Source organism: Neovison vison, chromosome 6 (assembly GCF_020171115.1).
Source record: "Neovison vison isolate M4711 chromosome 6, ASM_NN_V1, whole genome shotgun sequence".
Lineage (NCBI taxonomy): Eukaryota > Metazoa > Chordata > Mammalia > Carnivora > Mustelidae > Neogale > Neogale vison.
Window position 1 is genome coordinate 143,635,009 of NC_058096.1, and position 24,531 is coordinate 143,659,539.

At 37.8% G+C, this 24,531-nt stretch overlaps 2 protein-coding genes across 2 annotated transcripts in view; one reads left to right on the forward strand and one right to left on the reverse strand.

Annotated features, from left to right (window-relative positions):
• Positions 1 to 2,277, forward strand: part of RAB5A (RAB5A, member RAS oncogene family) — a 29,480-nt gene extending 27,203 nt beyond the window's left edge. The window contains exon 6 of the mRNA XM_044252534.1: positions 834 to 2,277. Within this exon, the coding sequence (XP_044108469.1) occupies positions 834 to 949 (116 nt within the window). The 3' untranslated portion in view covers positions 950 to 2,277. The remainder of the gene's footprint in view (positions 1 to 833) is intronic.
• Positions 2,278 to 2,467: 190 nt separating this feature from the next.
• Positions 2,468 to 16,662, reverse strand: PP2D1 (protein phosphatase 2C like domain containing 1). Its single transcript, XM_044252533.1, has 2 exons — positions 15,555 to 16,662; positions 2,468 to 3,267 (listed from the first exon to the last, which is right to left on the reverse strand). The coding sequence occupies exons 1-2, from the start codon at positions 16,660 to 16,662 to the stop codon at positions 2,468 to 2,470; spliced, it is 1,908 nt and encodes a 635-aa protein (XP_044108468.1).
• Between the last annotated feature and the right edge of the window lie 7,869 nt (positions 16,663 to 24,531).

Below are 24,531 nucleotides of genomic sequence, written 5' to 3' on the forward strand. Positions count from 1 at the left end.
CTTTTGGGTAACCTGAGTCATGGTTAAGGTAAAGCTAGAATTCAACCATAGTAGTCTCTGCCCAGGGTTGATAAGACCAATATTTTTGGTCACCTTTATAATTGGTACTCCTAGAGATAGTTAATATTCAGTGAATGCAGCATATGAAGAATCTTTGGGATTCAAGCAGACTACATCTAACAGGTATGTTTTTAAATCAGTGGAATCCAGGCTCCAGAGAATGGCCATTAGCTATATAGAGCTTAGCAGAGCTAAAACTATAACTGCTTGTTGGGGACTTTATCCAGACGTGGCAAGCCAGGATCATGCAGCCCAGAATTGGGAAAGTTTTTTGAGGTAGACCATTCAGAATGAAGTCTGCTTAGAGTAGGCAGAGCTACTGGTGAAAAAGTATTTATGTAGCAGTCCAGAGATCATTGATTCAAGCTAAGATTCTTTATAAACATTGGCTGGCCATCATCTTTATTGACTTTTAGATTTTCTTTAAACAGTAGAGGTATTAATGATAATGAAATAAAGTACTACTATTCTGGTGTACTAACTGAATATAAAGAATTAAATATAGCTCTAGTCAACTTAAGTTTTAATTGTATGTCTCTAACTGTTCCTCATCTTACCCTTCCCTCAACCCACTAACCTCACTAAGGACTGACCAAAGAATAGTATTTGGTAATATCTAGTAGATACTTAATAAACACTTCAAAAGAATGAGCAAATAGCTCTGTGATAGTTTGGGTTAACCAAGCGTGGGGGGGGGGATCATAAGTCAGCAGATGAAAATAATTCTAACATGAATATTCTAATTGTGTGTATTTTAATAATTTATCTCTCAGCTAAAAAGTTGCCAAAGAATGAACCACAGAATCCAGGAGCAAATTCTGCAAGAGGAAGAGGAGTAGACCTTACTGAACCCACGCAGCCAACCAGGAGTCAGTGTTGTAGTAACTAAACCTCCAGTTTGAACTTGCTGGAATTTTCTTCTGCTTCCTAAATGTTAATGACAGTGGAATTGGAGCATTTAACCAGCCCAGTATGACTTCCAAAAAGAAGAGACTTATGATAGAGTCAAGTTTCTAATACAGAATTATTTTAAGTGTTTTGAACTTAATTTTTAATAACATGCATGTGACCCTCTGACTAATGTTTCAGAAGTAGAAGAGGGGAATGAGAGCTGTGTGTGTACGCTTGTTTCCTTGGACGGTTAGGGAATCATTTCTTGTCACCAGGGATAGAGTCAAAGGATGATGTAAACCCACAGTTAACCAGCCACTTATATGTAAAAGATTTGGAACTTATTAATTTGGGCTTTTCAAAAACAGTCTTTTTTTAGAAGGAGGTTCTAAAAATATTTATGCTTAGCTACAGTATTCAGGCAACTGGTAATTTCTTAGTATGCATATTTAAAATGTACATTCCACATTTTAACAAGTTAACCACAAGAAAACAGTCCCACATCTTCAGGGGGGAAAATACGAACATTAGTGGTATCTGAAGTATAGCCAGTCCTGATATTTTTAGTGGGGTTAAAAAAAAAGTCAAATGTAACCTCATCTTGTTTTAAGAGTATGAATACTGATAAATGCAACTTAATGGATAGTGTTCCCTTCAAACATGTGAGCTCTTCAGCAGAAGTGGAACGAACCAGGTGTCTGTGATTTCTGTTTAATCACTGCTGGCCATTACATAGGTTTTATTGTTTGGGGGAAGGGAGGGAGCTTTTGTTCCCTTTGGACATAATACAGTTAATGCACTAACAATTATGTACATTCAAACTTGATTATTTTAAATTCGATCTTCAGCTGTACTGTAAATAGGGTACTGCACTGTAGTCTCCATATATGTTTATTACTTTCCTGTAATATTTAAGAATTACTTAAAAGTATACAAAATGTACAGTTACTAAAACAGCTAATTTTTCCTTTTCTCTCCCTTTGAAAGGAAGGGGCTTCTGTTGTTCCTACATGGCATAGAACCATAATAAACAATGTACCAGTAATTTGTAACATAAGTATTGCAGTATGTTAGTAACAATCTTGCAGGCTTGTTTTCCAAAGTTCATTTTATTTTGATCAGTTCAGTATATTGCACTAATTGTTCTAGGTATTTTCATTATATGAAATCTACCATGTGTCAGAGACGATTTAATCTATTTAAGTGTTGAACTGCTAGCAGAACTTGTACATTACAGTAATTCAGAATTAGTAAGGAAAACAGTTCACCAGTGTTTAGTTTTATATTGAGGTGCTCAGGTTGGAATAAAGTGGTATAAAAAAGCAAGTACTTGTTTTTCTCTTTTTTGGCATGGAACAGTGAACATATATAAATGCTATTATGTAACCTAAAATATGCTTTTATAGTTTCTTTAATACAGTCTTAAAAATTATTTATGTGGTATTGAAGTATTATCCTAATATCTGGTTCTTTGAAGAATTGTCTTTACATTTTTATACTCTTGATAATTGGAACTTTATCTTTTGTCAGTCAGAAACTGATACTCAATTCCCTTGAGAAGTATTACCATGACTGTAATGTTGTCTCTGGAGCCAGCCACTAAAGCAGCACTTACAAGTTCATGGCTAATATATTTGGCTGCACCTTCACAGAAACTTTCAGTGCGTGGTTCTTTTTCACTTGAATTTTTGGACACTTCATCTACACTGGTTGGTCCATTGATTACTTTTTCACTGTAAAGATCATGATTACTCATTTCTGGTAGAAATCTTTGTTCATTTTTAAGGTTAGAACATGTTGAGTCAAACAAATTTTCCTTTGAATTTATAGTTGATACACATTCTGTAGATTCAGGTTTATACTGAAACAATATATGGATATTACTTTCTGATACAGAATTGCTTGGTTCATAGATTGGGAAAGGCTCTTTGGATGGTAAAGATTGATTTTGTGTGTTAGAATAATAGGCTTCTTTATATACTTGAAATATTGTCATTGCCAGTGCAGTGACTTCCTTTGTATCCAAAACTTCCCAGAGTCCATTAGTAGCTAAGATAAGGAATTGGCATAAATCATCAATAGGGACAGAGATAGTTTGAGGTGCTGGTATAATAGATTTTTTCAGTTTGAGATTTCCATGAAATCCAAGTCCTCGTGTGGTTTTTATTTGCCCTTCTAGGAGCCCATATGGTTCATTTGAACTGATCATTGCTCCATTCTGAAGTAGTCGTCTTCTTTCGGTTATGTTTCGCGTAGTGTGTTCTTTGGTTATGCAAAAGCCTCTTCCATTTCTGCATAAGATTGCTTGTACATTACCTAGAAGATTATTAGAAAAAAATTGATCTTAGAAATTTAACAGCCAATTGTATCAAAATATGCTGTTAATTTTATTCTGTGTTTCAGTGCATAAGTAGAAAGGCCATTTTAAAATATTTTTTATGTAATGTGAAATACTGATAATACTAGGTGACTTCTGGTAATTAACATTTGAAACTGAGAGGCCAGTTTATCCCTCATTTTTAAGTAACTTGGTGTTTAAAATGCTGCACTTAAAATAACTAAAACTACAAATACAAAATAACCATTAATTTTTTTATGAAACAGCTTCTGAATATTTTATAGAGCCAAAAGTTGAACTTTTTTATGACCAGCATATATTCTATAGAGTAGACATTTTTTAAATGTTTAAATAAATGCCTTTTTAATTAAAAACACAAGCATTGATTTTTTTTTTAAAAAGTGGAGTTTGATAGTTTTGTACCTGGTAAAACTTAAAACTTAAGCACATTATAGGTGTGGGCGATGAAGAAAATTATAATGCCACTGTTAATGTCAGTCTTACTAGTTTCATGTTGTGTGGTTAAAGAGAAATTAAGTCAATTAGCCCTGTAAAGAAAAAATATGTATTATTAATGTATTACATGGAAAATAGCTAGCCAACATTAAATTAAACCCTTTGATTAAAAACTGAAGTCTTAAAAGTTGATTGTAGTTTATCATGGTTCAGATGAACTTGTGATGTGTGCTTCATTGAAATCTTAAAAAAATCTAAACATAATCTGAACAGATTAAGGGATGGTTGTACTACTGAAACTTCCTTTGGTTTATTAAAAATTTTTTTAGTTTATTAAGAAAATAATTTTCGGGGCACCTGGGTGGCTCAGTGGTTTGGGCCTCTGCCTTCAGCTCGGGTCATGATCTCAGGGTCCTGGGATCGAGCCCCATGTCGGGCTCTCTGCTGGGCGGGGAGCCTGCTTCCCCCTCTCTCTCTGCCTATTGGTGATCTCTCTCTATCAAATAAATAAATAAATAAAAATCTATTTTAAAAAATCATTTTAAAAAAAAAAGAATTTTCCCCAAGTTTTCAGGAACATGATTGTATATTCAAGCATAAGCAAGTTTTTCTTGATAAGGAATCATTGTTTATAAGAGGGTATATAAATTATTCTGAGATGGAGTTTGAATGATGTTTGAATATTACAGTACCTTTGAGAATTAAAATCCTTGGGATCATGCAAAATTTACATTAGAATATCTGGTTTCAAGCATGGTACTATACCTGGAATCTGAATTTTGTTGCTACAGGGGTTCAATTCTAATCCTGTTTTTGAGGTAAAGAAATTGAGATTTCAGAAGGCTAAAGTCTACCCAACTATAGTATGGTTGGATCTAAAGAGTTTAAGTTGATGAAGCATCAGTGTCAGACATAGGCTGAACCTGTTGGCTCCTTAAGTAATGGGAGTTCAAAAGATACTGTTTTTTTTGTTGTTGTTGTTTTTTTTTTTTTTTTTTTTTAATTTTATTTATTTGTCAACTCACAAGCAGGGGAAGTAGCAGGGAGGGGGAGAAACAGGCTCCCCACTGAGCAAGAAACCTGATGTGGGACTCTATCCCAGGACCCTGGGATAATAACCCCAGCTGAAGGCAGATGCTTAACCAACTGAGCCGCCCAGGTGTCCCTGGAAAATGTTTTTAAAACCAGAGAACTGTGTAAGTGATAGTCCTAAAAACTACATGACCTCTTACTTGTCTGTAGTTTGGTTATTTTGTATTAACTTGTCTTTTCTTCTGGTCATTTTACTTAAACTCTGCAGAAGATAAATTGGTAAAATAATTCTTGACTTTTGCTGAATTGTAAATTATTACTGTACCAGCAAAACAGCATGGATTGGTAATGAACATGCCACCTGGGTAGTCAGATGTTCTGTTAGGAGGACATATGATTCAATACCTCTTTTAAATTTCTTTCTTTTAAATTTCAGAAAATTTCTGTTGTGTGTGTACATACACTAGAAATAGTTGCGACCATAGGTCTGAAAACCCAGGGGACATTATTTGGCTCAGAATAGTTAAATCGACTGATTTCCTAAATGTTTTATTTGCATGCGGCAATTCAAAGACCACTCAGTAAAAGAAAAAGTACTGTTCTTCTGTTGTATGATTTGAAAATAATTTAATACAATTATGTTGTTACAGTGAAAAGTGGTAAGCTGGTATCTTTATTTTAGTTGCCTCTGCAGAAATTGGTAAGCATAACCTTATGCACTATTTGCCTTTTTTTTTTTTTTTTTTTCCCATTTCCCAGTTACTCATTAGATGTAGGAAGTGTCATTTTGGCTTATTTTACTGTTGTGAACATCCCTTGGACTGAGTACAGTAGAACTTCTAGAAGAAGGGTCATTAAATCCTGGTTGCTCTTCTCACTCTACCATTTACTTGCTGTCTCGCTTTGAGTTAGTTGACAGTTTGTTCATCCTGGTGTAAATGGAAATAGTGCCTTCTGAATAATTCACATCTTTCCTATGTGAATGGTACATGAAGAAAAACGTGAGGAAGAGGTGCTTACTATACTCAACTATTCATGCATAGTCCAAGAAGTAGAGGGTAAATAAGATTCAAGCCTTGGAGGAGTACTGTTGGGACAAACAAGAAGGAAAATTGTTATGTGCAGAGTTAATAATTTTTTCTTGTTGCCTGAGACTACGTTGCATATGCTATCAGCTGCAAGTGGAATTGTTGAAAGCAGATGACTACATTAAACTGAAAGTTAAGAGACTAATGAACAAAAAGTCCCAAGGAAGAGGGGAAATTGGAGGAAGATTTAAATAACACTCTGTGTCCACGTGTCTGGGGAACCGAAAGGGGAAAGAAACAGTTATTTTTAAAGCCCGGCTTTTTTTTTTTTTTTTGGTCGGAGAGAGTGAGCACAGGCAGACAGAGTGGCAAGCAGAGGCAGAGGGAGAAGCAGGCTCCCCGCTGATGGCCTCGATCCAGGATCATGACCTGAGCCAAAGGCAGCCGCTTAACCAACTGAACCACCCAGGCGTCCCAAAGACTGGCTTTAAAGAAACATTCGTGTAACATCTCGAGAGGGAAGGAGAACAGACAGTGAGCTGATCTGAAGACTCTCATACAAAAGTTTCTGTGAATCTGGGCATCAGTACTTCAAATTCCTAGACCAGCTTCAGCAGTTTGGAGAGATTGTGCCCTTCAGAAAGTATTATCAGAACAAAAGTGGAACAGGATTACTGTAAGAGGTACATTAATTATACGGGGATTAGAAAAACTGCTTTGAGATGATACTCAACCCTTTTCAAGATGGTATGTGTAGTCAGGCAAAGTATTCCTTATACAGAGAACAATGATGTGACTGCCTCCTGCAATTAATTGCTGAATTATCTTCAACTTGCAAAAATGAAGAGTACTCCTGTAAACTTTGGAGTGACCTTAGAATCATGAATTCTAGATCTAAATGGGCAAGATCAAGATTTTTTTTTTTCAGATAAAGCCACTCACCATTAGAGATAATAGGAAATTTTTAAGAAAACTGGAGGAAAATGGGAGAAAAAGTATATGTAGTGGAAGAAAAAGTATATGTAGTGGAAGAAAAAGAAACAGGAGTGCCCAGAAATAGCTTGGTTTGGAAGAAACAGCGTGGAGAATTGGAAACACTTGGGAGTCTGACACACTTGGTTGGGCTTTAATTCCAACTTGATGTCTGTGTGACCTTCATTTAGTCACTTTTATTTCCCTGAGTTGAGTTTTCTACCTGCAGTGTTATTTTTTCATTGTTGCTGTGAAGATTTAAGAAGGTGATTTTAATAAGTTGAAACTTGATAAAGGTGTTTTGTTTTGTTTTGTTTTTTCCCTTTGGGTTCCATGAAGGGGAAAGCAGAAGAGAGGCAATCCAAAGATTGAGATGAAGTTATAAATACTTGATTTCAGACACATTTACAAAAAAACTAATTCTTATGAAGTAGATTAATGGGTTTAAAGTAGTAAGGAGCAATAACTTAGAGCTTGAGAAATGAAATAGTTATTGGGGAAAGAAAAAGCAATTGAGGAGGAGCATGAACAAACAGGAAATTCAAACTGAGGTGTACCTAAATTGGAAGCGTAATGAAATTATGTGAATGAAGTCAGGGAAACAACTTCTATCCAGTTTTTCTGCAAGACTAATTTTGGCAAGAAAGGCTGAATTCGTATGCATGGGCACCAGGTTTGTGACTCTACTGATGATCAGTATGAGAGCCTTGCTGATGGGGAGCCAGTTTTCATCGATTATTTAAAAGATCCCTTTGTTCATTTTGTAAGCTGTATGACCATGAAACTCAAATTCACTATTGTACATCTAGAGCCTAACAATATATGAGTTCACCACCAACATAACCCAGAAAAAGGATAGAGGGAAGGTAAAGCATATAAAAAAGTCAGTGTTATTTAAGAATATGGTTGGTTTCCTGGGACACCTGGTGTGGCTCAGTTGGTTAAGCGGCTGCCTTCAGCTCAGGTCATGATCCCAGCGTCCTGGAATCGAGTCCCGAGTCGGGCTCCTTGCTCGGCAGGGAGCCTGCTTCTCCCTCTGCCTCTAGCCTCTAGCCTGCCACTCTGTCTGCCTGTGCTTGCGCTCTGTATCTCTCTCTCTCTCTCTCTCTCTAACAAATAAATAAAATCTTTAAAAAAAAAAAAAAAGAATATGGTTTCTTTTCCTGCATAGAGTAAGGTGATTCTGGAATTATTATTTTAGAGATTTTGTTTTAGAGATTTTATTTCATTTGTCAGAGAGGGAGAGGGCACAAGTAGGGGGAGTGGCAGGCAGAGGGAGAAGCAGGATCCCTGCTGAGCAAGGAGCCCAATGTGGGACTCTATCCCAGCACCTGAATTAGGTTTTAAAGAAAAATGATGGAACTGGAAATAATTATCAGAAACTACTTTTGTTTTCTAGTGCCCTAGTTTTCTGTCCAATGAGCTCATTCTAGATCCAGAGACCAGTCATAGCTTTCCCAATACTTTTCTACTATTCATAATTCCTTAATTGCTGACCACCTCAAGCTCCTGTCTTTCTCTTCTCAAGGTTACCAAGTGATTGCTTTAATACAGCCTCAAGGTAAGGATACCTTGTTTTAAATACGTAAGAAGAATGAAGTTCACCAATTATGTAAGGTTGCATCACTAGTACAAAAGTAGTTTCTGGGGCCTCATTGAATGGAATTATTAATAACAAATATGTACTGGGGCACCTGGGTGGCTCAGACTCTTGGTTTCCATTCAGGTCATGATCTCAGGGTCATGAGATAGAGACCCACATCAGGCTCCACACTCAGCACAGAGTCTGCTTGAGATTCTCGCTTTCCCTCACCTTCCTCCAATGCCCCCTCCTCCCACTCTTGTGATCGGCCTCTCTCTAAAATAAAGTCTTAAAAAAAAAAAAAAAAAAACGAGGGGCACCTGGGTGGTTCAGTCATTAAGCATCTGCCTTCGGCTCAGGTCATGACCCAGGGTCCTGGGGTCAAGCCCCGCATCAGGCTACCTGCTTGGCAGGAAACCTGCTTCTCCCTCTCTCACCTATCCTGCTTGTGTTCCTTCTCTCGCTGTGTCTCTCATTGTCAAATAAAATATTTTTTTTAAACCCCAAATATGTACAAACTAGACAGATGCTGAATAGATAAAGTAAACCATTCACATACCAGTGCCCATTTACCATCCCAGAAATCCTAGGGCACCTGGGTGGCTCAGTGGGTTATAGCCTCTGCCTTTGGCTTGGGTCTCAGGGTTTTGGGATTGAGCGCCACGTTGGGCTCTCTGCTCAGCGGGGAGCCTGCTTCCCCCTCTCCCTCTGCCTGCCTGTCTGCCTGCCTCTGCCTCTGTCAAATAAATAAAAATCTTAAAAAAAAAAAAAATGGTCTTAAATCCGTTCTCCCTATACTCTATAAATGAAACAACAAAGCCTGGATGATCGTGCGTGTATTCAGTTTATTGAATATTTTAAGCCCACTATTGAGACCTACTGCTCAGGAAAAAAAAGATTCAAAATATTACTGTTCATTGACAATGCAACTGGTCACCCAAGGGGTCTAATGATGTACAAGAACATTAATATTTTCATGCCTGCTAACACAACATCCATCCTGCAGCCCATGGGTCAAGGAGTCGAGTTTTGACTTTCAAGTCATTAAATACTTCTATGAAATTATAGCTACCATAGATAATTACTCTTCTGATGGATCTGGGGAGAGTAAGTTCAAACCTAGAAGGGATTCACCATTCTAGATGCCACTAAGAACATTAATGATTCATGGGCAGAGGTCAAAATATCAACATTAACAGGAGTTTGGAAGTTGATTCCAGCCTTCATGGATGACTTGGAGGTGTTCGAGACCAGTGCGGTAAGTCACTGCAGATATGGTAGAAATTCAAGACAACTAGTATTAGAAGTGGAGCCTGCAGCTGGGACTGTGTAACTGCAGTCTCCTGATCAAACAAAATGGATGACGAGTTGCTTCTTACAGATGAGCAAAGAAAGTGTTCTCTTGATATGGAATCTGATCTACTCCTGGTGAAGATGCTGTGAAGATCACTGAAAGGATGACAAAGGATTTAGAATATCACATGAACTCAGTTGATAAAGCATGACAGGGTTTGAGAGGATTGACTCCAATTCTGAAAGAAGTTCTACGTGGGTAATATATTAACAGTGTCACGTGCTACAGAGAAATCACTCATGAAAGGGAAACCAATTGATATGGCAAACTTTATTCACTTAAGAAATTGCCATAACTACCCAAAACCTAAGCAACCATCGCCCTTATCGGCCAGCAGTCATCAGCATCAAGGGAAGACCCTCTACTTGCCAAAAAGTACAACTCACTATTGAGAGAGACCTCAGATGATAAGCATTTTTTAGCAATAAAATACTTTTCGTTAGTGTGTGCACATTGCCTTTTTAGACATAATGTATTTCATGCAATAGACTACAATACAGTGTGATCATAACTTACAGGCACTGGGAAACAAAAAATTCATCCGACCTGTTTTATTGCAGTATTTGATTTATTGTGGTAGTCTGGAACCAAACTTACGGTACCTCCTAGGTATGCTTGTATAAAAAGAGACACGTTTATATATATATGTATATATATATGAACATAAATATATGTGTGTGTGTATGTACATACACACACACATATGAACAAAAAAGTCTGAGAGGGAAGAAATAAAATTATGCTGTTGTAAGGTTTTTATTCTATATGTAAAGTGGTATATATCATTTGACGGTAGACTCTGAGAAGTTAAACTTTAAAAATTGTATAACAAAGAGTTATAACTAACAACCTAACAAATGAGATAAATAGGAATAAAGAAATCAATTCAAAATAAGGTAGTAAAAGAGATAATAATATACAACTGTGTTATCAACAAAGAAAAGAATAAAGTTGGACCCCTACCCCATGACATATACATATACATATACATGACATATAATTCAAAATGGATAATAGACCAGAATGTAAGAGATAAAAATATAAATCTCTTAGAACAAAATACTGGTATAAGTTTCTGTGGCCTTGGTTTAGGCAATGGTTTCATAGACGACATCAAAACTACAACTATCAAAACAAAAAAGTTGATAAATTGGATTTCATCAAAATTAAATTTTTGCTTCAGAAGATAAGTATTAATTATCAGAATTAATATTTATTTATTTATATATTAAGTATTTCCTAACCATACAATTGGTGAGGGACTTGTATTTAGAATATAAAAAAGAATCTTGCAACTCAATAGATAAGTAACCCAATTTAAAAACGGGCAAAAGATTTAAGTAGACAATTCTCAAAAGAAGATATTCAAATGACTAGTAAGCACATAAAGAGATAGTCAACATCATGAGTCAACAGAAAAGTGCAAATCAATACCACTTCACACCCACTAAGGTGGCTAGAATCAGAAAAACAGCATTGGGATAATGTGTAATAATTAAAACCCTCATAGGTTACTGGCAGGAAAGTGAAATGGTACAGCCTTTTGGAAAATAGTTTGGCAGTTCCTCAAATGGTTTAGTGTAGAATTACCTTAGGACCCAGCAATCCCACTCCTGGGTATATAGCCAAGGGAGTGAAAACATGTCCATACAAAAATTTATGTACAATGTCCATGCCTGCATTCTTCATCATAATAGCCAAAAATTAGAAACAACTCAGATGTTTTTCAACTGAATAAATGGATAAGCAACATACAGCATAATTACACAGTGAAATATTACCCAGCAACAAAAAGAAGTACTCATGCCTGTTACAACATGGATGAACTTTCAAAACATGCAAAGTGAAAGAAGACAGTCACAAAACGGCCCAAATTCTATGATTACATTTATTGGAAGTGCCCAGAATACGGAAATGTATAGAGACAGAATGTAGATTTGTGGTTGCTTGGACCTGGAGAAATGGCAGGTTAGAGAGCTGATTTCTAAAGGGTACTGGGTGTCTTTTTAAGAGGACAAAAATGTTCTAGAATTGACTATGGGGATGGTTGCACACATCTGGGACAGCACAATTTACATGGGTGAATTGTGTGCTTTGTGAGTTATATCTCAATAAAGCTATTAAAAATAAAAACACTGGGGGAGACAAAGGGATCAGATAAGAATCCCTTATGTTTATAAGGAACTAGTGTGGTTAATTAGAAGTGTAAAATTTATGGTTTATTTAAGGTTAGGAGAAAAGTATAATTATGTATTCTGTATAAATATATTTGTTAGTGTTTTGATTCTATGAGGATTAATTGAAATAAAATAGAGCACCAAGAGAAACTATAAAATGAAACATAAATGGGAAGCACTAAGAATAAAAAAGTCAAGAATGTCAGTTTGGAAATATTTTTTCCCACATGCATGAATTCAAAAATTTATTCAGTGGCTTCATTACTGCACTCATGTTTCATTATATAGTGAGGTTTTTGTTTTGTTTTATTTAATTCCTGAGTTGGGATGGTCCTGGTATTTTACAAATTTAAATAAATTTGTATAGGAAATACAGAAAAATACAGGAAAGGTAAATTCCCGTGCTATAATTATAGGTCTTGTTATATAAAATACAACACATGCTCTTGATAAATTTCTGTGAAAATTTACTTTTTGTAACCGATTTAAATCATTTTCTCTCAGGAGCAATCACGACCTCCTTTTCACAAATTGGAACTTTTCCCTACATATTTGTTTCTATTAAAATAAAGGATGCCTAAATGAAAAGAGTTTAACACAATTATGTAAGCCTGAAAATTAGATCCAACAAATGTCTGACCTGGAGATTAGAACCAGCCGGACAGCAGTGATCCTGGAAGTAGTGAATCATAGGAAATTAGACATTTAATGATAGTGTCTATTCACTGTCTCATAATTCTTCCTTCAATTTTACAAGAACCCTGATGTATTATGACATTTTCTTTTTTTTAAGATTTTATTTATTTGACAGAGAGAGACACACAGAGAGAGGGAACTCAAGCAGGAGGAGTAAGAGAGGGAGAAGCAGGCTCCCCGCTGAGCAGGGACCTGACGTGGGGCTTGATCCCAGGACCTTGGGATCATGACCTGAGCTGAGGGCAGACGCTTAACAACTAAACCACCCAGGCACTCCTATAATGACATTTTCTAATGGAGGTCCCACGTCCAAGAATATGGGTCAGTTCCCAGAGTGGTGTAAAATCCGAAAACTGTGCATGAAGTAGACCTGCTCTGAAGCCATCTCAGCATAAGGTCTGAGAAATGACAAAATTCTGAGGAAACTGGCATTGGACTTGGCTTCTTTTTATTGCTTTTTTGGAGTACTCATCTTGGGCTCAGAACCAGAGCTTGATCAGAAACAGGCTTACATCCAGGGACCTGGACATTGTGGTAATCTTTGTGATTATCTGGTTTTGGTTCGGAACCATCTCAGACACATCCCACTTGCTCGGATCCAGCCTCCTCTGGTTGTGGAAGCAATTCCCTTCAGATGCAGCATGACATAGTGGGCTTGATTTCCAGCTCCAATACCTACTACCTCCGAGACCCTGAACAAATTATCTCACCTCTCTGAGCTCCAATTTCTCTCTGGAAAAGTAGGGTAACAACACTTAGATATAAAGGGGGAGGTGGGAGATAGAACAGATGTTTAAGGGTCCAAACTTGGAGCAAGTAGTAAATCCTGGAGATTTAAAGTACAGTATAGGGAATATAGAGAATACTGTTATAATCACCAAACTTGCTGAGATGAGAATTTAATTGTTTCAACCACCAAAAAGAAATTATAATTATGTAACATTATAGAAGTGCTAATTATCACCCAAATGGCAATATTACAATATATAAATATACTTTAAATTTGTACCATGTTATATATCGAATGCATTTTTTAAAAAATACTTAGAAGATATGAGGATATCTTTAGACACCAGGGTTCTCATAAGACTAAATGAAAACTTGGGCTATATTCCCTATTCAATAAGTGGACACTACTATTAATAATAACTCTAGGGCAGGGGCATCTGGGTGGCTCAGTTCGTTGAGCATCTGCCTTTGGCTGAGGTCATGATCTCAGGATCCTGGAATCCAGCCCTATTTCCGGCTCTGTGCTCAGCAGGGAGTCCGCTTCTCTCTCTCTGTGCTCTCTGTCATTCACTCTCAAATAAATAAAAAAATCTTTAAAAAAATAATAATAACTCTAGGGATGCTTGGATGGCTCATTCAGTTACGCATTTGCCTTCAGCTCAGGTCATGATCACAAGGTTCTGGAATCAAGTCCTGTATTGGGCTCCTTGCTCAGTGGGGCACCTGCTTCTGCCTCTGTCTGCCACTCTCCCTGCTTGTGCTCTCTCTTACAAATAAATAAAATCTTTAAAAATGAAATAAAATAATAAATAAACTGTCCTTGTTTATCAAGCACCTGGGTGGCTAAGTCAGTTAAGCATCTGCCTTCGGTTTAGGTCATGATCCCAGAGTCCAGGAATCCGGTCCCACATCAGGCTCCCTGCTCAGCTGGGAGTCTGCTTCTCCCTCTGTCCTTCACCCTGCACATGCTCTCTCTTGCTCTCTCAAATAAATAAAATCTTCAAAAAAATAATAATAACAACTCTATACAGGGGCACCTTACTGGCTCAGTCAATAGACCATGAGATTTCTTTCTTTTTTTTTTTTTAAGATTTTATTTATTTATTTGACAGAGAGAGAGATCAGTAGGCAGAGAGGTAGGCAGAGAGAGAGAGGAGGAAGCAGGCTCCCTGCCAAGCAGAGAGCCCGATGCGGGACTTGATCCCAGGACCCTGAGATTGTGACCTGAGCCGAAGGCAGAGGCTTAACCCACTGAGACACCCAGGTGCCCGACCAAGAGATTTCTTGATCTCAGGGTCATGAGTTTGAGCCCCACAGTGTGGGTAGGGTTTACTTAAAAATAATAATAATTCTGTTGATGAGAGGTGTAGTGGAAACTTGACTAAGCATCTCATGGAACTCAGATTAACTTTGCTAAAAATGTTTTACATATGGGCTTTCCATTTTGGCAACCTCCTAAGGTAGAACTTTAGCCCTAAAAGGATTGCTTCTTGAAATACAATTTTAAAAACACAGTCAAATGTTTGAGAAGGGAATATATACTTATAAACTTATAAGTATAGGCACAAGTAAAGGCACAAACTATTGTTTTCTCTAAAATGTGTTATCAGAATACCTGACCAGTTTAAACAACCAGACTTGTAACAATCCTCAAAAAACTTTCCATTCTCCTGAAAAAGGGAAGTATGGGAAATGTTTTATGTTTCATTCAGATCTAAGCAAATGTCATATGTTTGCTTTGCCTTTATCTACAGCTATATTGGTACCCCATTTAGAAAATTTAATGTTTTGGTCAAATTATTACATATATGTTCCTTCTTGGGGAAATAAAAATTACAATTATTTTTGTGCCTGCAATCTGCATCTAAAGTGTGGTTCTTGGATGCCTGGGTGGCTCAGTGGATTAAAGCCTCCGCCTTTGGCTCAGGTCATGATTCTGGGGTCTTGGGATCGAGCCCTGCATTGGGCTCTCTGCTCAGTGGGGAGCCTGCTTCCTCCTCTCTCTCTCTCTCTCTCTCTCTCTGCCTACTTGTGATCTCTTTCTCCGTGTCAAATAAATAAAATCTTAAAAAAAAAAAAAAAAACTGTGGTTCTTGATTATTTCTTAGTCAATGGAATTTCAAGGGATTAGTAGGTCACTAAATCATAGGTCACTAAATAGCTCCAGAAGCAAGAGGAGTTTTGCTGCCAGGGATAAAAAATAACTGTAAGGTGTAATGAGACTATTCCATGTACATACCAGTGTTTGCAATATGGAGTACTCCAGACGTTATTCGTGGCATCATCTGGGAAGGGAAACTCTTTGCCAAGTCATCAGCTTTATTGATTTTCCAGTTCTTCTCAGTATAGGGTTTTTTAATATTGCCTTCCAATATACAAGTAACTGCGGAACAGCCACTCCATCGAACCCTGGACACTTCATTCCTTCCAAGACGTAAAAGCCTGTCCATTCTCCAAAACGCTTTCGCAAAGGCTTTGTGTATGTTTTCATACTCACATTTCACCTTTTTTCTCTTTTTCTTTATGGAGGAAAAAAGTTCTTCTATAGCTATGTATTCTTCCCTAAATACTGTGTGAAAGGATTTGATTACATTTTGCTCTTCAGGAGTCATTTGGTAGGAAGGATCAAATCTGGAAAGTTGATGGAGAAGTAAAACTGGGAGTTCCATTGAAGTCAAGCCTGCTGCTGAGGCGCCATGATGTCCATCAAACAAACCAAAAAAACACACATCCGGTTTATTGCCAAAGTTATTCACCACAGTGAATTTATCATTCATGTCAGCTTTCCATGTAGAATTTCTGTCTTCACAAATGGCTACACCTTTAATCAATCCATGACAAATTGCTTGAGAACATATGGAACTCCTGTGAATGTTATCCATGATCTTATAGTATGCTGGTATTTGTTTCTTCCAAAGTAGCTCAAAAGCATTATTAATGCTCTGGAGGACTTTTTCAGTGAATATAGAAAATGACAGTAGTTTAGTGATCATAAACTGTCTCTGAATGGAAACCAGTGGAAGCGCTGGTTTCTTTGTACTCATCCATTGAAACCCTAGGGCGGCCAGAGCCACATGCTGCTTTTTATGGAGGAAAACATCAGGTAGATCAATTTCGCGCTTGCATATGGAACAGGGAACTGTCGTCGGTTGGTCACGCTTCTCTTCATGGTCTTCAGAGTCTCCTGACGGTCTGTCCTTCTTCTTCCTTCTAGAACACCTTCTTCTCAATGAAAGTGAGATGTTACTTTCTGATTCAAATGTTGATTTTCCCTCATTCCATTCCCTTGATTTCCAAAACACTCTGCAAACAGGACAAAAGATATTGACATGCCAGGAAAAACACATTGAAAGCTTTTTTCTTTTTTAGGTTTATTTATGTATCATAGAATTGGAGAGAGTGAGCACCTGGCAGGGGCAGAGGGAGACAGTCTTCCAGCAGATTCCCCACTGAGCACAGAGCCCCACTCTGGGCTTGATCTCTTGATCCGTGAGATCATGAGCTGAGCCCCGACCCCAAGTGGACAGTCAGACACTTAACCCAAGGAGCCACCCATGTGCCCCAACACATTGAAAGTCCTTGCAAGCAGACCCTTGTCTTTGGAATTTGTTTTAGGTTCTCATGCGGGCCTACTATTGAATATTCTGATGCAACTTTTTATCATTCCTAAAAAAAAAAAAAAAGACGCACAAAAAGTACTCAAAAAATTGGTGATTGAACTTTGTATGCCTGAATAAAATTGGGCAAAGTCTCTATGAAGTCAACTAGAAATCTAAGAACAAATACTCAGAGAAATCAGCACAAGCTTGTATCCCAGGCATGTGAAGGTTTATGCTTGAAAACTAGCTATTTGATTTAAAATTTCAGCATAATTATTTTTGTACTCCATTTTATCTTGCTGAAAATACTTTTTTTTCCTCTCCTTAAAGGTTTCACAGGAAAATGAATAGGAGGGGTGCCTGGGTGGCTCAATCGGTTAAGCATCCAACTTTTCTGGCTTTGGTCATGATCTCAGGATGGGGGGATTGAGCCCTGCATGAGGCTCTGCACACAGCACCCTGTCAGCTTGAGATTCTCTCCCTCTGCCTGCCTCTCGACCCCTCCCCCTGCTGGTGTACTCTCTCTAAAATAAATAAAATCTTTATTTTTTTAAAAGAGTTTATTTATTTATTTGACCGACAGAGATCACAAGTAAGCAGAGAGGCAGGCAGAGAGAGAGAGGGGGAAGCAGGCTCCCTGCTGAGCAGAGAGCCCGATGTGGGGCTCCATCCCAGGACCCTGGGATCATGACCTGAACAGAAGGCAGAGGCTTAACCCACTGAGACACCGAGGCGCCCCTAGTTAGTAGCTTTAAATGTTTATGACATATGACATGTTAACTTCAACTCAACTTCATGTAAGTTATATTTAACTTCAACTCAACTCACAGAAGTTGTATTTGATCTTAGTACATTGAATGTGTTAGATACGCCTACAACAATAAGAATGTCTGAGGTCCATAGGGACTTGGAATATTCCAAGCATAGTAACAGGTATTCAAGAACGCTTATAGTTGTTAAAATAAGAAATGAATATATTTAGTCCTGATGACAAAATAGTATCTCTGAGCATAAAAGTAATACATAATCATTTTTAAGTTCAAGACAGAAGGACAAACTAGAAATGAAAGAGCTTTCACCTTTTTTCTCCAGTCTCACTCCCACCTCCCAAATCCCAGTCTTGGTTAGTGGCCTGTTATCTGTCTTTTGAAATATGTATATATAAGATATACTATAATATATTAGTAATATATGTGTCATTTTATAATTATCATATATCAATAATATATAAGTATGATAATTATATCACGTATATAATGTGTTATTATATTAAACATAATAATTAAATATATAATAATACATTAATAGTATTAACATAACTTACATAAATATACTTACCTATAAAATGTATCTGTCATCTTTTCTGAAATGTAAATTTTGTAGACCATCCTAAAATCTGCCATTATTACTCAATACTAAGTCATGGTCTCATACTGAAAGTTTGAATATGGACAGACAAAACAATATACTATGAGCAACGTAGAGTTTGGATTTTAAAAAAAGAACTGTCTTAAAAAAAAAAAAAGCCTGTCGTCACTTAGAAATTATATGGCCTTAGCCAAGTTATTAAGTTTCTCTGAACATCTGCTTTCTTATCTGTAAATGAACATGATTGTTTATAGCATCAAATGAGATAAATGGTGAAGCAATTGGCAATAGGGGACGCTCAAAAACTGCCTGCACCTTCTACTCTAAGCAAAAAGGGACACTTAGGACTGAACCAAATTAAAACATATCACATGACATGAACACATGAAATTGTAACGCTTAGAGGAAAATATATTCTATATAAAACTAATTTTAATGGGGCGCCTAGGTGGCTCTGTGGGTTAAAGCCTCTGCCTTCGGCTTAGGTCATGATCCCAGGGTCCTGGGATGGAGACCTGCATCGGGCCCTCTGCTCAGCAGGGAGACTGTTTCCCTTCCAATCTCTCTGCCTGCCTCTCTGCCTGCTTGTGATCGCTGTTTGTCAAATGAATAAATAGAATCTTAAAAAAAAAAACCCTAATTTAAAAAAAATCAGTAAGTCAATGGGAATTTTTTTTTTTAAGTGATCTTTACACGCAATATGGGACTTGAACTTACAACCCTGAGATCAAGAGTTGCTTTACTGACTGAGCCAGCCAGGTGCCCTGGGTGAAGATTTTTTTAATAGCAGTACCTGAATCTGAGTGTTTGAGAATTGTGTTATATGTATTTATTAATATGTTGTGGTAAACTGTATATATAATTGCCTTACTACAATGATTACTCACTTTAACAAATAATAATAAACTGGACACATAAAACAGAACACAATTTAGGGGCACCTGACTGACTCAGTTGGAGGAGCCTGGGACTCTTGATCTTGGAGTCCTGAGTTCATGCTCCACGTTGGGTGTAGAGATTAAATAAATGAAGACTTAAAAGAAAATGGAACACCATTTTGAGAAACTTATGTAAACTAAAAATGAATGCATAAGTAAAGCAATACAATAACTATAGAAAATAGGCAAATATCTTTAAGATTTTTTTCCCAGTAGAATTTTCATTCTATATGCTATGCAAAAGTCTTATATCTAGGGATGAAAATTTTCTATGATAAATAAGATGGTGTACCATGTAATTGGCAATGGGCTTTAGCAACCTTCATTTATGGCTTACATATAGCAATATGATTTAAAATTAAACAAGCAAAGCTCTGAAAATTTTAAAATGTTTTGCTGCTTTCTTTATTTGTATTTAATTCCCTGAAGGGCACAACTGTACTGAATATAGCAACTCATTTCTATTGTAAAATTTTATTTACAAATTTCTTTTTTTTTTTAAGATTTTATTTATTTATTTGACAGAGAGAGGGATCACAAGTAGGCAGAGAGGCAGGCGGGGGGGGGGGTGCAGGGAAGCAGGCTCCCCGCTGAGCAGAGAGCCTGATGCGGGGCTCGATCCCAGGACCCTGGGATCATGACCTGAGCTGAAGGCAGTGGCTTAAACCACTGAGCCACCCAGACACCCCTATTTACAAATTTCCACCTCATAAATGCTTCTGAAAATATTAGCATATTTGTAGGCCTTCCTGGCTTTCCCTCAACAACAAATTTTTGTGTGTTTTTTTTTAAACAGAAAAAATTAAAACTACACAAAAATAGAAGAGTATAATAAGCCCCCATATGCCCACCACCAGGTTCAAACATTATCAATATTTTTCCATTCTTGTTTCAACTTTGTCTTATTTCATTCTATTATCTTTATGGGACTATTTAAAAGCAAAAACCAAAATTATATCAATTTCACTGATAAACACTTCAGTCTCAAAAACAAATTTGATCAGCCTCCATTCACTTTTTTTTTTTAAGATTTTATTTATTTATTTGACAGAGAGAGATCACAAGTAGGCAGAGAGGCAGGCAGAGAGAGAGAGGAGGAAGCAGGCTCCCCGCTGAGCAGAGAGCCCGACGTGGGGCTCGATCCCAGGACCCTGGGATCATGACCCGAGCCGAAGGCAGAGGCTTTAACCCACTGAGCCACCCAGGCACCCCCTCCATTCACTTCTTCAACACCTACGCCAGCCCACCTACGGTGAGCACATGTTGCTAAAGACGCACAGACAGGTAAGGCTTGAAGCTTCGAGGGAGGAGTCTGCAGAGCCATTCATGTGCTCATGCAAAGAATTAAACAGGTCAGATGAAGTCCAGGACAGTGCTCATCTAACTATGAGTGGCATCACGACACCTGAGCAGCCTACCCAGAAAAACTCACAGTGGAGAGAGATCAACAGGGCGAGTCCAAGGCAAATTCAAGGGAATGACTAGTTAGCAGGAGGAAGGAGGAAGAGGACCCAGGGAAGGAACTGGACAGGCAAGCAGAGAAGTATGGAGAGAAATGAGTACTGGCAAAGCTATTGAGCTCTTTTGGCTAAAACGTATTACAAATATTTTTATTTGCTATTATTTGGCAATGTTCATGTAAAGGTCGCAGTTTTCCTGAGGCTTGATGAACTGTTGGGACAATCTATAAGGCACACTACTACTGTCATTTGACTTAGAGTCAATCCTTTACTCCAGAAGTTTATTTTCTTGTATATGGGGAATAGCCATAATACAGTTCTCTCTCACATGAAGCTATGCTTAGCGTGTAATGTGTCTTTCATTCAGTCAACAAATACTTGAGTGTCTGCAATATGCTAAGTACTGTTTTATTTGCTGGGGATACAACAGTGAACAAAACAGGCATGGTCTCTGATGAAGCTTATATTCTGATACAAAGGCAATACATAAAGGAAACATGTATACCTGTAATACCAGCTGGGGTAAGTACTAACATGAAAAACAAGAGGGGCACCTGGGTGGCTCAGATGGGTTAAGCCTCTGCCTTCAGCTCAGGTCAAGATCTCAGGGTCCTGGGATCAAGGCCAGCATCAGGGTCTCCACTCAGTGGGGAGCCTGCTTCCCCCTCTCTCTCTCTCTGCCTGCCTCTCTGCCTACTTGTGATCTCTCTCTCTCTCTCTCTCTGTCAAATAAATAAACAAAAATCTTAAAGAAAGAAAGAAAGAAAGAAAAACAAGGCAGAATAAGAGTATAGAGAGGGATGGAAGCCCTCTTTTGTATAAGGTAGTCAGAAGAATATATCATTTCCTCATATACTTAGTCTAACAGGAAGCCAAGATTTCATTTGATAACTAAGAAAGTGGAGGAAAAAGAACATTGCAGATAAAATTGTTTATTGACTTACAGATGGCAACAGACACATGAAAAGATGCCCAACGTTAGGGAATGCAAATCAAAACCACAATGAGATAGATATCACCTCGCACCTGTCAGAATGGCTAAAATAAAAAAAAAAAAAAAAAAACACAAGAAAAAGCAGGTGTTGGCAGGGATGAGGAGAAACAGGAACCCTTGTTCCTGTCGGTGGGAATGCAAACTGCTGTGGCCACTGTGGAAAACAGTATGGAGGACATTATTTACAATAGCCAAATTATGAAAGCAGCTTAAATGTCCATTGATAGAGAAGTGAATAAAGAAGTAATATCCATATATAGCTATAAATATTACTTATAAGTACTACATACTTATAGATATTACTTATATTACTTATAACCATATATATGGATATTACACACACAAACACATATATATGTATATGTATGTATATAAAACTTGGGATATTGGGATATTACTCAGCCATAGAAAATGAAATCTCACCATTTGTATGAACATACATGGATCTGGAGAGTATAATGATAAGTGAAGTGAGTCAGAGAAAGATAAATACCACATGATTCACATGTGGAATTTAACAAATGAACAAAGGAAAAAAAGAAACAAACCAAAAAACAGACTCTTAAGTATAGAGAATAAATCGACAGTTACCTGAGGGGCGGTGAGGGAAACAGGTGGGACCTTTCACAGAGTCCCACCTCCTAGACTCTCCATGGGATCCTACTTGTCTGTCTGTGGCCTTGATCATTTACATTGGGATCAATTACATTTACTGATTTAGGGAATCTGCCAAATAGTTTTCAGCCCTCTGCCCAGGAGGGTTATCAAGTGTATTCAGCCTGAGCGACCGCTGTATTCTGGTTTCTTATAATTGTGTTTTCTTTCTCATCAAACTTGTATACAAACAAGCAAAAAAAAAAAAAGGTGGGGGTTAAGAGCACATTTATCATGATGAGCTCTGACTAATATACAGAACTGCTGAATCACTGGGGGCCTGGTGCAGTCAGTTAAGCTTCTGACTCTTAATTTCAGTTCAGGTCATGATGTCAGGATTGGGAAGTCAAGCCCCGGGGTCAGACTCTGTGTTCATTGTGGAGTCTGCTGGAGATTCTCTCTGACTCTTCCTCCGCCCCTCCCCCTGCTCATGTTCTCTCTCTCTCAAATAAATAAATAAATAAATCTTTACCAAAAAACCTGTTGAATCACTACATTGTACACCTGAAACGAATGTAATACTGTACGTTAATTACACTTGAGTTTTTTTTTTAAATGTTCATTGACTACATTTGTCATCCAATAGAAATGAAAATTTACCTGAAAGCACTATTAATTTCCTTGCTCATTTTGAATTGTTACCTCCCTTTGCCTTCTCTTTACCACCTTTCCCCAGTCTCTGTTCCTCCAACTTGGATAGTAATGGTGATGGCTGGAGGTGGTTATGATGGTGGTCGCTGGGGGCGTTGTCCCACAGATGTGATGGGAGACCTCTCCACATGGAATGTTCACGACATCACCTGGAACCTCGGTCAGAACTCTCTTTATGATTCTAAAGGACTATGAAGGTGGAAGGGCAAAAACTGTATTCAGTAACAAACCTGTGCTTGAAATTTCAAAAATGAGAATCATTCATTAAATATACTGTCTTATGCCTGCATCCTAGGATTAAAAAATAAGAGGAGGGCCTATCCAGTTTAGTTTTTTTCTTAGAAGTATGGCACTTTCAAAATACTGATTCCAGAAGGCTACGATTAATGTATACACCAGTTCTCTTCTCAGTCGGTGGAGGTAAGGTATCTCAGGCCATCCCTCCAGGAGGCTGCCTCCTACCTGCCCTGCAAGGTCTGCCCACTCCATCTCACTGCCCTAAGTCATTACCTGACTCCCAGACCTTGTTTGAACTGTCTTTTTGTTTCTTGAGATTGTCTTCACTCCTGGCCAATACCTTTAGTTCCTAGGCTTATAATTCAAAACTGCATTCCACCCTCTCACCCCAGGATGGATTCAAACTAAAGTTCTAGAGCAATTTGTTTGCATATTGAAGAAATTTAGACAAGACAACAGCTTACTAGACATTTTCGTGGGGATGTATTACAGTCAACTCAAAGTTAACATGTCCAAAATGGAACTCACTACATTTCCTCCAGAATCTCCTAGCATTACCTTGATTAAGCTGGAAACTGTTTCACAGAATCCTCTTCCCTGTGTGGTTCCAGGTTAGAGTTGGCCAAGAAAGGAATTTGGAGGCACCATAGCTGAATGCCATCATGGTTCAGTGAGAAGACCAGTAGATTCAGAGATGCCTGGCAGGTTCCAGCTGGTCCTGGCTCCCTCCACTTAGCCTCCAGCTCTTCCTCTTCATGGAAGGCCATCCCTTTCCATCTCCTCCTCCCACTGTTTGTGCTCTCTCTCTCTCCCTCTCAAATGAATAAATAAATCTCTAAAAAAAATAAATTATACTTGAACAATAAATACAGATTGATTTATGGATTGATCTGGGGCTCTAGACTGACTCAGTCTGTGGAATATGTGACTCCTGATCTTGAGGTTGTGAGTCCCACCTTGGGTATAGAAACTACTTAAAAATAAAATCTTTAAAAAAATCAATTTAAAAGAAAAAGTCATAAAACTTGTACTTGTTCTTATTATAGTGGAAAATGCAAGCAAGTAAGTGGATTCTCAAGTGAAAATGTTTTTTTCTTCCTTCCTCAGTCCATCATCGAAAAAGAGACCCCCTGGACAACAGCATCTGTCTTTGGCTTGGGTCATGATCCCAGGGTTCTGGGATTAAGCCCAACACCCAGGTCCTGCTCAGCAGGTAGTCTGCTTGTTCCCTGCCCTCCCACCCCTCCTCCCTACTCCTGTGTTCTCTCTCTCAAATAAACAAATAAAATCTTTAAAACACTAAACAAAAAACAAT

Excerpts from the sequence above, each read along its gene's own strand:
- PP2D1 (XM_044252533.1), bottom strand. The coding sequence starts at position 16,662 with ATGTGTTTTTCCTGGCATGTCAATATCTTTTGTCCTGTTTGCAGAGTG. Across the intron at positions 3,268-15,554 it reads ACTCCATATTGCAAACACTG|GTAATGTACAAGCAATCTTA; the intron begins GTATGTACATGG and ends ATAATCTTCTAG.